This window comes from Photinus pyralis, unplaced genomic scaffold (genome assembly GCF_008802855.1).
Source record: "Photinus pyralis isolate 1611_PpyrPB1 unplaced genomic scaffold, Ppyr1.3 Ppyr1.4_LG10, whole genome shotgun sequence".
Lineage (NCBI taxonomy): Eukaryota > Metazoa > Arthropoda > Insecta > Coleoptera > Lampyridae > Photinus > Photinus pyralis.
The window spans coordinates 2382622-2396551 of NW_022170250.1; the positions used below are offsets into that span (position 1 = coordinate 2382622).

At 38.0% G+C, this 13930-nt stretch overlaps 2 protein-coding genes across 2 annotated transcripts in view; one reads left to right on the forward strand and one right to left on the reverse strand.

Annotated features, from left to right (window-relative positions):
• The first annotated feature begins 1328 nt into the window (after positions 1-1328).
• LOC116161542 (extracellular serine/threonine protein kinase four-jointed) lies at positions 1329-11187 on the forward strand. Its single transcript, XM_031474927.1, has one exon. It carries the CDS (start codon positions 1384-1386, stop codon positions 2632-2634), a length of 1251 nt encoding a protein of 416 aa, XP_031330787.1. The 5' UTR covers positions 1329-1383; the 3' UTR covers positions 2635-11187.
• Positions 11188-13112: 1925 nt separating this feature from the next.
• LOC116161430 (nuclear localization sequence-binding protein-like) overlaps positions 13113-13930 on the reverse strand; it is an 11574-nt gene continuing 10756 nt past the window's right edge. The window contains 1 exon segment of the mRNA XM_031474768.1: positions 13113-13211. Coding sequence (XP_031330628.1) covers positions 13113-13211 — 99 coding nt within the window.

Here is a 13930-nt window from a genome sequence, read left to right on the forward strand (position 1 = left end):
CCACCGGGGGGTCTGGGGGGTATGGAATACCCCCCAGGCTACAACTCCGAGGAAAAGAGAGACCCCCCAGACCCAGGTGCCCTATAGTTCCTTAATATTTTCAAAGCCTACCGCGCTCCAACTATCATTTTTGAAGAGACGCCATTTTGGAGCAAGTGCCATCGCATTTTCTCAAAAATGATCATCAGGGTATGTAAAGCTTTAAAAACGTGAGGGAGAAGCGTAGACGGAGGGTCTGGGGGTATGGAATACCCCCTAGTCTACATCCCCCAGGAAAAGAGAGAGCGATGGCATTTCTTCAGAAGAGATTGATGGCAGGGAGGAGTATTAAAAATGATGGGGGAAAACCTACCACCTAGTGGTTTGGAAAGTAGGGTCGATGGAAGACACTCCAAGGAAAAGATTTCTCCTTTCCTGAAGGGATTTTTCGCTAATATTTTCAAAGCCTTCCGTGCTCTAATAATGAAAAGACATCATTTTGAAGCAAGTTCCATCGCATTTTCTCAAAAATTAGAATCGGAGCGCGGAGGGCTCTTAAACATTCAAATGATCTTCAGGAAAGTTTCCCCGATCTCGGCGTAACGCCGATGTTTATTACCCACGAACGCGAGAGTGTTGATTAATTCATCGATTTCGTACGGGACGCTGCTCTAAATTATCCAAAAATTCTTCGCGTCGAGCGCGTTTTACGATGGCGCTAATTGCGCACAAAAAATTGATTAAACCTAAACGTTTCGCAATCTAAATAAAACGCTCGTAACTTAAAAGCCGAAAATTAATATTTAATTTTTATCCTTCAAATAAGATTTCCAATTCATTAATTTCATTCGGTTTTAATATTTTAAATAAATTATTTATAATTAAGTGGTTGTTTACCGGAATGACGTCATTGCCTCGCTTAATTAGAAATGACGGACTGAACTGGGTTATTGTAATATTTTCTGGGATCGGATTCTCAACATTTTTGGGGTTTTAAGATGGATTACTGGTAAGCAAACAAAGCTTAGAAATTCTTCGACCTTCAAAATGCCATATACACAATGAAATATACCTCAATTCCTGATCTCCCTCCCACTTAAAGGCCATCAATAAATCCATCTCCATTGAATGCGCCTTCTGGTTTACTATTTTTTCTTCGGCGCGCTGTCTCTGTCGGGCGCGCGGAACGGGCGCGCGCGCCGTCCTTGTCCAGCCGCAGGACACGAGATATCTCCCAATGCGTTTGTCTCTGTTTAGCGAAATATGTCAACTATGTTTCGCGTCCCTCTCTACATCATTGTTAAATGTTCAAGAATCATGTTGGGGCCCTCAGTTCGTTGTGGCGTCTTCTGGTGCTCGCATGTCCGACGCTGACGTGACGACGCGCGCGTGGATGAAGGCGAAATGGGTCACTACAATAACTTGGAGGAGCAGACGATGCGCGCGATTTGTGGTGGTGATTTTAACGGTGGTGGCGGCGCGCGGCACAAGAACGTTTGTCTGATAAGTGTGGTGGTCGGGTTTACGATCGGCCTTAGCCTAGGAATTTTTCTGCCGCTGATCTACTTGGAGAGCGCGATAAAGAACTCGACGCATCCAATTAGCGATGCTGCAGCTATTCGAAGTATTTTTCTTAATAACAGCTTTAAGGCGCAGAACTCGTCGCCGATCAGTTTCGTTGAGCTGCACGACGATAGCACCCTGATCGAGGACGGGATCTACTGGGGTGCCCGGGTCGAGGGCGCGCTGCCTGAGGGTTACGTGAAGCACGAGACGTGGACGGAGTATGTGAGAGGTGGAGTCGCGGTTAAGCTGGAGGGTGGCTGCGGGCGCATGCAGAATCGCCTGCTGACGTTCCAGGATGGGCGCCAGGGGTGCGTGCGTTACCGACAGAACACCGACCAAATCCAGGGGGAGCTCTTCAGCTTTTACCTCGCGCAAATCTTGAAGTTGCCAAACTTGGCACCCTCCGCCGTGACCACCGTCAACCTGAATGCGCCGCTTTGGAGGAACTTGGAGAGCGAAATCGCCTCGGCCCAGTGGAACTCGAATCGGCCCGTCGTGATAACGCAGTTCATCCCCGATTTGAGCTCGGCCAACATCCCCAACGTGTTCAGGCCGAACGAGAGGCACCTGAATAAGTACGACGTGTTCAACATGACCGGCGATCGGGTCCTCGGCAACCTGGTGGAGCTCGCCCAGTGGTCGGATCTCATCATCTTCGACTATCTCACCGCCAACTTGGATAGGATTGTAAATAACTTGTATAACTATCAGTGGAATGTGAACATTATGGACGCACCCGCGCATAATTTAGCCAAAAAACTCGACCTACTCGTCTTTTTGGACAACGAGTCCGGCCTCCTGCACGGCTATCGCCTGCTAAAGAAGTACGAGGTCTACCACTCGGTGCTCCTGGACAATTTGTGCGTGTTCCGGCGCTCGACGGCCGACGCGATACGCCACCTCCTACGTGCCGGAAACGTGGGGCATCTGCTGAAGAGCATGTTCGAGAAGCGCAACAGCCCCCAGGTGAAGGACGTGCTCCCCTCGCTCCCAGAGAAGAGCATCAAAATCCTGAATGAGCGAATAGACAAGGTACACAATCAAATTTTGAGATGTGAATCCATGTTCTTTGATGGTAATCGGACTTGAAAGTATCCTTAGGTAGTCGCATATTTGAAATTGTAATTTGGTGTTCAAAGCCGGTTTGCTCCCTCCTATTTTTATTAATTTTTTTTTTCCTTTTCGTTCACTACCGTTTGTCTTGCATGACGGACGGAATTTAAAATAGGATCTTAATTTATTAGTGGAAAAATAGGCGAAAATGATTTATCGGGTCAATTGAGGGGACACTTTTATTTCCCCGTTTCTTATATTTCGGTACCCGTAAATCTGTTAACCGACGGAGAAGCCGTAAAATCGCAGTTACACGCCGTTTTCGTTTTATTGCGCGCCATAATTTAGTCGGAATGACCGGCCCGGTCGAAAACCCCTAGAAATGTAAAACTCGGTCACTTGTTGTAGCCTCGCCGGTCGAACGATTACTTTGTCTCTTCGTCAAAATTTGCCTCGGCGAGCAGCGCGAGCGACACGTTTTATGTAAATCGCCTCGCATTTATCACAGTTTACCATATCTTGATCTCCGTTTATGGCGCGGAGGTTATGACCATTTGCTCTGGGGGGTACGATTTTATGATCGGAGAATGGCATTTCGAGAATCTCAATTTTTTTCTCCCGACGCGCCGCAGCTCGCCCAAACGATTTCAATAAAAAATGACCCCCCGATTTAAGACCTTTTGGAGGAGGGCGGCGCGCAATTGTTTCATCGAGATCATGGCCGCACAGATTTTTTCGAAAATCACACAAAATCCGAAAGACACATACATTTGTCATGAAGCCAGCTTTGTAGAACATTTACGGCACAAAGTGCCGCATTTGTGCCGTCCTAAAATGAAAAGTTTCAAAATGTCAGAAAATAGGCACATTTTTCAAATCTGTGCCGTAAAAGACTAACTTTTAGAGTGTAGATTTATTCAACAGTATTCAACACAACACAAACTTTTTGGTTAGTGCTGTATTTGTGCCTTGCAGCCTTTACTGGTCCGACAAAATTTCCTATTTTTGTTTCCTCATTTACTTGTCTTATTTTGTGCCGCTTTGTGCCATAAAATATATACCAAAAGAAACCCTTTAAAATTTGTGCCGTTCATTTACGGGAAAAACAAAGAGAGAATTTCTCATACGCGCCGTTGCTCACCCAGACGATATGAATAAAAATGATCTTCCGATTTAAGACCTTTTGGAGGGCGGCGGCGCGCAATTGTGTCATCGAGATCGTGGCCGCACAGATTTTTTCGAAAATCCCACAAAATTCTGCTATAGATCCGAAAAACACATACATTTTTCACGAAGCCAGCTTTATAGAACATTTACGGCACGAAGTGCCGCATTTGTGCCGTCCTAAAATGAACAGTTTTAAAATTTCAGAAAATAAGCACATTTTTCAAATCTTTGAACACTTCTACCGGCACAATTCTCGCCAGAGATGCCGCATTTGTGCCGTAAAAGACGTTCTACTAACTTTTAGTGTGTAGATTGTTCAATAGTATTCAACACAACACAAACTTTTTTGGTTAGTGCCGTACGAGGTGCCGTATTTGTGCCTTGCAGCCTTTACTGTACGACAAAATTTCTTATTTTTGTTTCCTCATTTACTTGTCTTATTTTGTGCCATAAAAAGTTTACCAAAAGAAACCCTTTAAAATTTGTGCCGTTCATTTATGGGCAAAACAAAGAGAGAATTTCTCAGACGCGCCGTTGCTCGCCCAAACGATATGAATAAAAATGATCGCCCGATTTAAGACCTTTTGGAGGGCGGCGGCGCGCAATTGTTTCATCGATATCATGGCCGCACAGTTTTTTTTCGAAAATCACACAAAATTCTGCTATAGATCGGAAAGACACATATATTTTTCATGAAGCCAGCTTTGTAAAACATTTACGGCACGAAGTGCCGCATTTATGCCGTCCTAAAATGAAGAGTTTCAAAGTGTCAGAAAATAGGCACATTTTTCAACACTTCTACCGGCACAATTCTCGCCAGAGGTGCCGCATTTGTGCCGTAAAAGACTAACTTTTAGTGTGTAGATTTTTTCAACAGTATTCAACACAACACAAACTTTGTGGTTGGTGCCGTATTTGTGCCTTGCAGCCTTTACTGGTCCGACAAAATTTCCTATATTTGTTTCCTCATTTACTTGTCTTGTTTTGTGCCATAAAAGTTTCCCAAACGAAACCCTTTAAAAATTGGGCCGTTCATTTACGGGCAAAACAAAGAGAGAATTTCTTAGATGCGCCGTTGCTCGCCCAAACGATATGAATAAAAATGATCGCCCGATTTAAGACCTTTTGGAGGGTGGCGGCGCGCAATTGTTTCATCGGGATCGTGGCCGCACAGATCACACAAAATTCTACTATAAATCCGAAAGACACATACATTTTTCACAAAGCCAGCTTTGTGGAACATTTACTGCCGTCCTAAAATGAATAGTTTCAAAATGTCAGAAAATAGGCACATTTTTTAAATCTTTGAACACTTCTACCGGCACAATTCTCGCCAGAGATGCCGCATTTGTGCCGTAAAAGACGTTCTGTTAACTTTCAGTGTGTAGATTTTTTCAGCCGTAGGGCACTCATTTGTGCCAGTTGATGCCACAAAGCAAATAAAAATGTTGCACGATGTCCATTCTTGTATTTGTCCCATTTAGTGCCGTTCAAAGTCTTTACACAAAGCATGCTGTTTATAGTTTGCCTATTCGTTTGTCACGTCTGAAATTAAAGCATAGGCCACTTCAAAGTAATAGACTCTTGTACGTTTCGTTTGTGCCGTAACATTTTCCAAGTAGAATAAAGAGAAAGCTCTACGCAACAAACTTCTGTATTGTAAATTGTTTAGTGCTGTATTTGTACAAGTTTGTGCCGTTTAAAATTTATGCACAAAATAAACCTTTTGTTTTAGGGCAACATTTTTAAAGTTATTTGGATAGATGTGCTTTGTGCCTGTCATTTCAGAGTGATCGTATTTCGCACGCCACGCAAAAAACTACTTATTCTTGCTTTTTTAGTGCCATGTTAGTTCAGTTTTGAGCAGTACGACGGTTGCCAATTGTTATTTAGTTCTGTCTTTTTAAACCTTTTTGGTTGGTGCCGTATTTGTACCTTAAAAATGTTACCGATGGGCGCACCTTTTTAAAATTTTCACGCTCGATCAAACGATTTAAATAAAAAATCATCCCCCGATTTGACGTTTTGGGTGGCGCGGCTTGTAATTGTTTCATCAAAACCATGGCAGCACAGATTTTTTCGAAAGTCACAGAAAATTTTGCTATAGAACCAAACCATGAATATAAAGACGCATTCTCTTTTCATGAAAGACAGAATCCATCTTTGTGAAGCATTTACGGCACATAGTGCCGCATTTGTGCCGTCCTAAAAGGAATCAAAATGTCAGAAGATATTTTTATATCATATTTCATTTACCTAGCATATTTTTTAAAACTATGAACACTGCTATCGGCACAATTCTCGCTAGAGGTGCCGCATTTGTGCCGTAAAAGACGGTTACACATAATTACCGGGTTTGTGCCATCAAAAACCCTGGTCCTCAGTTTGTGCCAGTTGGTGCCGCATAACGAAGAAACAGAACGTTGTTACTTGTTCTCCGAAACTCCGCAACACAATCCTGCACGATGTCCATTTTTTGTATTTATCCAATTTTGTGCCGTTAAAAATAAATTGTCAGACAATCAAGCTGTGAAATTAAAGGATTTTTGATGTTCTATTTGTCCCTCGATTTGTCCCTTTTGCAAGTATTCTACTCTATTACATTTAACTTGTGCCGCAACGTTTGAGAGCATTATTGTGGGCAGCAAGAAACTCCGCAACAAACTGCTGTATTATGCTGCATTTGTTCAAATTTGTGCCGTTTAAAATTTACTGACAAGACACAAACCCTTACGATAGCATTATTAAAAGCAAACTTCACACTCCCTTGCCAACTCGATTCTTGATACTATGTCAAATGGTAAATGAGGTAGCTTGTGCCGTTAAGAGTTCGTCGACAAAAATCCTCCCAAAGTTTTCAAATCAATGTGCCTTCTTGTAGCGTAAAATATTATCAAATTCTCTGGGATTGGTGTAAAATGGGTATCACTTTGTGCCTTTCATTCCAGATTGATCGTATTTTGCACACTTTTCTACTTAGTGCCGCATTTGTGCCGTAATCGACCTAATAATGATCGCTCGAAGTTTTGGGTGGCGCAACTAGCAATTGTTTCATCGAAATCATGGCAGGATAGAATCCCAGAAAATTTTGCTATAGAACCAAACTTTTCATGAAATACAGAAGCCATCCTTGTGGAACATTAATTTGTGCCGTTTCAAAATATCAGAAAATTTGTGCCATAAAAGCCTGAGCTGTCAAATAATGTACCTATTTCTAGACGCTCTTCTTAGTACTGCTATTTTTGTCTGCAATTCATGCAGTACATTTGTGCCACTTTGTGCCGTTAAAAGCTTACCCAAAAAAAGCTATTCAACCATGTTAAATTTGTAAATGCTAGCATATTCTAGTATCTGTTAGTGCCGACTTATCTAAAGCACAATTATGGGGTTCACAGTCTGGGCCAGTTAGTGCCGCAAGGCAAAGAAACAGAACGTGTCAGTTGTTATTGTGCATTTTTTGAGACGTTCACAGTTCTCACACAAATTAAGCGGTTTAAAGTTTGCCTATTCGTGCTGTCAAGTCTGAAATTAAGGCATATTTATATGCTCTACTAGGTTTGTCAATTAAATCCGCGGTTAAATTTGAGCCTTTAGCATGGGCCACTGCAAAGTAATCGACTCTTTTACGTTTAGTTTGTGCCGCAACATTTTCGAAGCAAAATAAGGAGCAAGCTTTAAGCTACGCAACAAATTTTTGTGTTGTCAATTTTGTGTGTGCTGTATTTGCGCAAGTTTGTGCCGTTTTTAGCGCAAAATGTTATCAAATTTACTTTTGTGCCTCTAATTTCAGCGTGATCGTATTTCGCACACTTTGCTGGTTAGTGCCGCATTTGTGCTGTAAAATACCACAAGTCTGATTAATTTGCTTACTTTTCTTGCATGACTTACCTACTTGTCCTCATTTTGTGCCGATTTGTGCCATAAGCAATTTACCTAGAAAAAACCGTTTAAAAACGTAAAAGCGTATATCGCTTTGTACGGCACAAATGTTGTAATTGTGCTGCAATATTTTATTCGCAAAATAAAACCTTGCGAAAACTAGTGCTTAGGTATTATGTAAAGTTCGAGCACTGTCTTTCAGAACAGATTTCGGGTCTACTTATGTGCTTTTTTTTAGTGTTGCCCGAGTTTTTAAAAATTTTAATAATGCGTTGGAAGTCGATTATATTATATTGCATATTCAGTGAGAAATATGCAAGATAACATAGATAATGGTGTTAAATCATACTTAAATCAAACTTTGAAACTTCGGTCGAGGTTAAATTGTCAAAAATTTTAAGAATTTAAATAATGCGTTAGAAGACGATTATCTCATATTGCATATTCAGTGAGAAATATGCAAGATAACATAGATAATGGTGTTAAATCATACTTAAATCAAACTTTGAAACTTCGGTCGAGGTTAAATTGTCAAAAATTTTAAGAATTTAAATAATGCGTTAGAAGACGATTATCTCATATTGCATATTCAGTGAGAAATATGCAAGATAACATAGATAATGGTGTTAAATCATACTTAAATCAAACTCCGAAGCTGCCTTAGAAATGTAAATGTCAAAAATTTTAATAATGCTTAGGAACTCGATTATTGCATATTGCATATTCTGCGAGAATTGTGCAAGATAATACAGGAAACGGTGTTATTGAGACTGCGATAAAGCTTAATTTGTCAAAAAATTTCATTATGTTTAATAATGCGTTGGAGGTCGATCATTGCATATTGCATATTCTGTGAGAAATACGCAAATCACACAGAAAATTGTCTTAAATCGTTTTTAAATCAAACTGTGAAATTTGGTTTGAGCTTAAATTGTCAAAAATTTCATGATTTTTAAGAATGCGTGGAAAGTCGACTATCGCATATTGCATATTCTGCGAGAAATAAGCAAGGTAACAGCGGAAATTGTGTTAAGTCATTTTTAAATTAAATTTCAAAGCTGCGGTCGATCTTAAATTGTCAACAATTTCATGATTTTTACTATTTCGCTGGAAGTTGATTATCGCATATTACATATTTTGTGAGAAATACGAAATGTAACACAGAAAAATGTGTTAAATGATAGTTAAATCAAACTTTAAAACTGCGGTCAAGCTTAAATTGTCAATGTTTTACTGAATTTTAATAATGCGTTAAAAGTGATTATTGCATATTGCATATTCTGTTAGAAATACGTAATGTAACACTCCAAAATGTGTTAAATCATACTTAAATCAAACTTTGAAACTGCGGTGGAGCTTAAATTGTAAAAATATTCATGATTTTTAATAATACGCTGGAAGCCAGTAAGCGCATATTGCATATTCTGTAAAAAAATAGGCAACATAACACAGAAGATGGTGTAAATCAATCTTTGAAGTGGCGATCGAGATTAAATTAGCCAAAATTTAATGATTCTTAATAATGGGTTGGAAGTCGCTGATCGCATATTGCATACTCTGCTAGAAAATGAGGTTAAATCGTACATAAATCAAACGTTGAAGCCGGAATTGAGCTTAAATTGTCATAAATTTCTTTGTTTTAATAATGCCCTGGAAGTTGATTATCGCATATTGCATATTCTGTTAGAAATATGCAAGATAAAACAGAAAATGGTGTTAAATCAAACTTTGAAACTGCGGTCGAGCTTAAATTGTAAAAGGTTTACTCAATTTTAATAATGCGTTGGAAGTCGATTATTGCATATTGCATATTCAGTGGGAAATAGGAGATATAACGTAGAAAATGACGTTATATCATACTTTGGAGCTGCGGTCGAGCTTAAATTGTCAAAAATGTCTTGATTTTTAATAAAGCGTTAGGGCATATTACATATTCTGTGAGAAATAGGCACAATAAAGCAGAAAAAGATGTTACATTATACTTAAATCAATGTTTGAAGCTGCGGTCGGACTCAAATTTCCAAAAAATGTCATCTTTTGTAATAATGCTTAGGAAATCGATTATCGCATATTGCATATTCTTTGAGTTACGCAAATCACACAGAAAATTGTCTTAAATCGTTTTAAATGAAACTGTGAAGTTGGGTTTGACCTTAAGTTATCATGTCATCATCATTTTTAATAATGGGATTTATCGCATATTGCATATTTTGCGAGGCATAGACAAGATAATACAGAAACTGCTGTTAAATCAAAACTTTAAAGCTGTGGTCGAGCTTAAATTGTCAAAAATTTCATGAATCTTTAATAATGCTTAGAAAATCAATCATTGCATATTGCATATTCTGCGAGAAATATGACAGCAAATTGTGTTGTCATACTTAAATCAAACATTGAGGTTGTGATAGAGCTTGAATTGTCACAAATTTAATGATGTTGAATAATGCGTTATAGGTCGATTAATTGCATATTGCATATTCTGTGAGAAATACGCAAATCACACAGAAAATTGTCTTAAATCGTTTTTAAATCAAACTGTGAAGTTGGGTTTGAGCTTAAATTGCTAAAAATTTCATGATTTTTAATACTGGGATTTATGGCATATTGCATATTTTGCGGGAAATACGCAAGATAACCCAGAAAGTCAGACTTATATCAAACTTTGAACAGCTGCACATCAGTGTCCACTTGGTCTCAACGGTGGAGCTTAAATTGTCCAGAAATTCGCATATTTATTGGATATTTTGAAAATCGTGTGCCAACCTTTGAATAGTTGCATCTTCGAGTCCATTATTTTGAGCTTTAAGCTGCGGTTGATCTTAAAATTGGCATAAATCGGCACAAATTGCAAATAGTGCTGAAATATCTTGGCTTTTGTGCCCACGAGCTCGCTAGCCATGGAATGCTTGATCATAATCCACATTAAATGACACCAAAATTCCTCATTACAAAATGGCTGACAAATTAATGGGTGGTCCCAATTAGACAGTAAATCAGCCCAATATATTTACGTCTAATAAACAAAATGGCGACGGCACCTTTCGCGAGCGCAAATTTCTCCTACTCGACCGCCAATTTACAAATTATTCGAAATTTCCGCAACGAATTTATCGACGTAATTAGCCTAATCAAACCTCGAGATCAGCAAAGGCGAACGTTTCCGCAAATCTCCTTTTGACCGGTCCCCCGCGCCTCACCGGCTTTTCTTAATTACTTTAATTGGGTTTTATCGCCCCGAAAATTTCGAAGGGACTGGTTCCGATGGGAAAACGCGTCACAATTGAAAGGGGGAATCAAGGAAGCGGGCACCGAAAAAAAATTAAATTTTTATTACCGCGCGATTATATTTATATATATATATATATCTTTATTGCTTATAAATCAGGCTTCTTAATTAAATTATATTCATGAAAAAGGTATGTGTATTAAGAAAAAAAGTCGTTTGGTATAACACAATGGCAGAATTTCTCTCTTTTAATAAATTACAAGTTTATGTCGGCCGGACATAGGCCTTTGACTTTTATGGCGAAAACGCGATTTGTGGTTTTTCGAAAATGCGAGTGTGGCCATCGCCGATTTAAATCGAAAAAATTACAAGTTTATGTCGGCCGGACATAGGCCTTTGACTTTTATGGCGAAAACGCGATTTGTGGTTTTTCGAAAATGCGAGTGTGGCCATCGCCGATTTAAATCGAAACAAAACGCGCACTCACGCTACGAGCTCGCGCGGCATTAGAAAAAAAGTCTAAAACACGAGTCCGACGTTATGTAAATTTAAACGGACACAGAATCGTTCGACTGGAATTGTTAAACACAGTTCATTAAGTTAAGGTTTCCTCTTTTTTTTGCTGTTGTTGTCTATTGTACCAACACGATTTCGTAACCCGGAGACAGAGAGCGTCTACCCTAATTGATCTTGTGATATACGTGACGCGCGCTTTTTCAAAAAAAGCATCGACTGATTTTAGATGACCCCCCCTCTTCCCGTATTGGCTTAATTGTAAAGTAAATCATGTGATATATATTTATAGTTTAGTTGTATTAGTCTGAGAAAGCCAAATAATGTAAAATAAAGTGTAATATAATGTAAATAGATTAATTAATATATGACAACTTTTTGTAACTTGTTGCCTTTTTTTTCCTATTATAAATGTGTTACAGATGGGCGAGTCCATTGTTAATTTTTCTAGTAATTTATGGGACTATAAAACCACGATGGATACGAAATTGACAGGTGATCGTTCTCAATGCGGGATGTAATTGAAATGCGTTCCCATGTTTCCACCTACAGGAATCGTTATTCTTCACAGATTAATAATTTTACGTCAGGTTGTGCCATAAATATATTAATTATCTTTTTATTCCCACCCCTTTTGAGTGCAGAGATTTTGTAAAAAAGATCGAAAACTTCAGGCGCAGTCGTCATCAAAGAGAGGTAGGTAGACGGCGGACGGAGCTTTTTAAATTGGAGTATGAAGATCTTGGGAGTATTAGGAATGACTTGAAATCATACTTAAATCAAACTCTGACCTAGCGGTTGAGCTTAAATTGTCGAAATTTTTATAATTTTTAAAATAAAATATAATATAATATATATATCATATATAATATAATATATATAATATATAATATAATATAATATAATATATTATACTATATAATATAATAATAAAAAAATTTTAAAATATTATGCCGGAAATAGGCAAGATAACACCGAAGATGATATTTCGGTCGAGCGTAAATTGTCTAAACTGTTATGATTTTTAATAATGCGCTGGAAATCGTTTATCGCATATTGCATATTTTGCGAGAAATATGCAAGATAACACAGATAATGGTATTAAATTATGCATATTCTGTGAGAAATAGGCATTATAACACAGAACACTGTGTTGTCATTCTTAAATCAAATTTTAAAGCTGCGGGTGAGCCTAAATTGTCAAACATTTCACAATTTTTAATAATGCACTGGAAGTGGATTATCGCATATTGCATATTCTGTGAGAAATATGCAAGACAACACTGAAAAAGGTGTTAATTCATTCTTCACTCTAACTTTGAAGGTCCCGTCGAGCTTAAATTGTGAAAAATTTATGATTTTTAATAATCCTTTCGAAGTCGATTATCGCATATTGCATATTCTGTGAGAAATATGCAAGACAACACAGAAAAGGGTGTTAATTCATGCTTAAATCTAACTTTGAACTTAAATTGTCAAAAATTTCAAGATTTTTAATAATGCATTCGAAGTCGATTATCGCATATAGCATATTCTGCTAGAAATATGCAAGATAACACAGATAATGGTGCTAAATTATACCTAAGTTAAACTTTAAAGTTGCGGTCGAGCTTAAATTGTCCAAAATATCATAATCTTTAATAGTGTAGGTATTAAAGTCGATTTTCGCTCATTGCATATTCTGTGAGAAATATGCAAGACAACACAGAAAAGGGTGTTAATTCATACTTCACTCTAACTTTGAAGGTCCCGTCGAGCTTAAATTGTCAAAAATTGCATGATTATAAATAATGCATTCGAAGTCGATTATCGCATATAGCATATTCAGCTAGAAATATGCAAGATAACACAGATAATGGTGTTAAATTATACTTAAATTAATATTTAAAGCTGCGGTCAAGCTTAAATTGCCCAAAATGTCATAATTTTTAATAATGTAGGTATTAAAGTCGATTCTCGCCCATTGCATATTCTGTGAGAAATACGCATTATAAGACAGAACACTGTGTTGTCATTTTTAAATCAAATTTTAAAACTGCGGGTGAGCCTAATTTGTGAAAAACATTTCATGGTTTTTGATAATGCATTGGAAGTCGATTATCGCATATTGCATATTCTGCTAGAAATATGCAACACAACACAGAAAAGGGTGTTAAATCTAACTTTGAAGGTCGAGCTTAAATTGTCAAAAATTTTTAATAATGCATTCGAAGTCGATTATCGCATATTGCATATTCTGCTAGAAATATGCAAGATGACACAGATAATGGTGTTAAATTATACTTAAATTAAACTTTAAAGCTGCGGTCAAGCTTAAATTGTCCAAAATGTCATAATCTTTAATAGTGTAGGTATTAAAGTCGATTCTCGCTCATTGCATATTCTGTGAGAAATATGCAAGACATCACAGAAATCTAACTTTGAAGGGCCGGTCGAGCTTGAATTGTGAAAAATTTCACGATTTTTAATAATGCATTCGAAGTCGATTATCGCATATAGCATATTCTGCTAGAAATATGCAAGATAACACAGATAATGGTGTTAAAT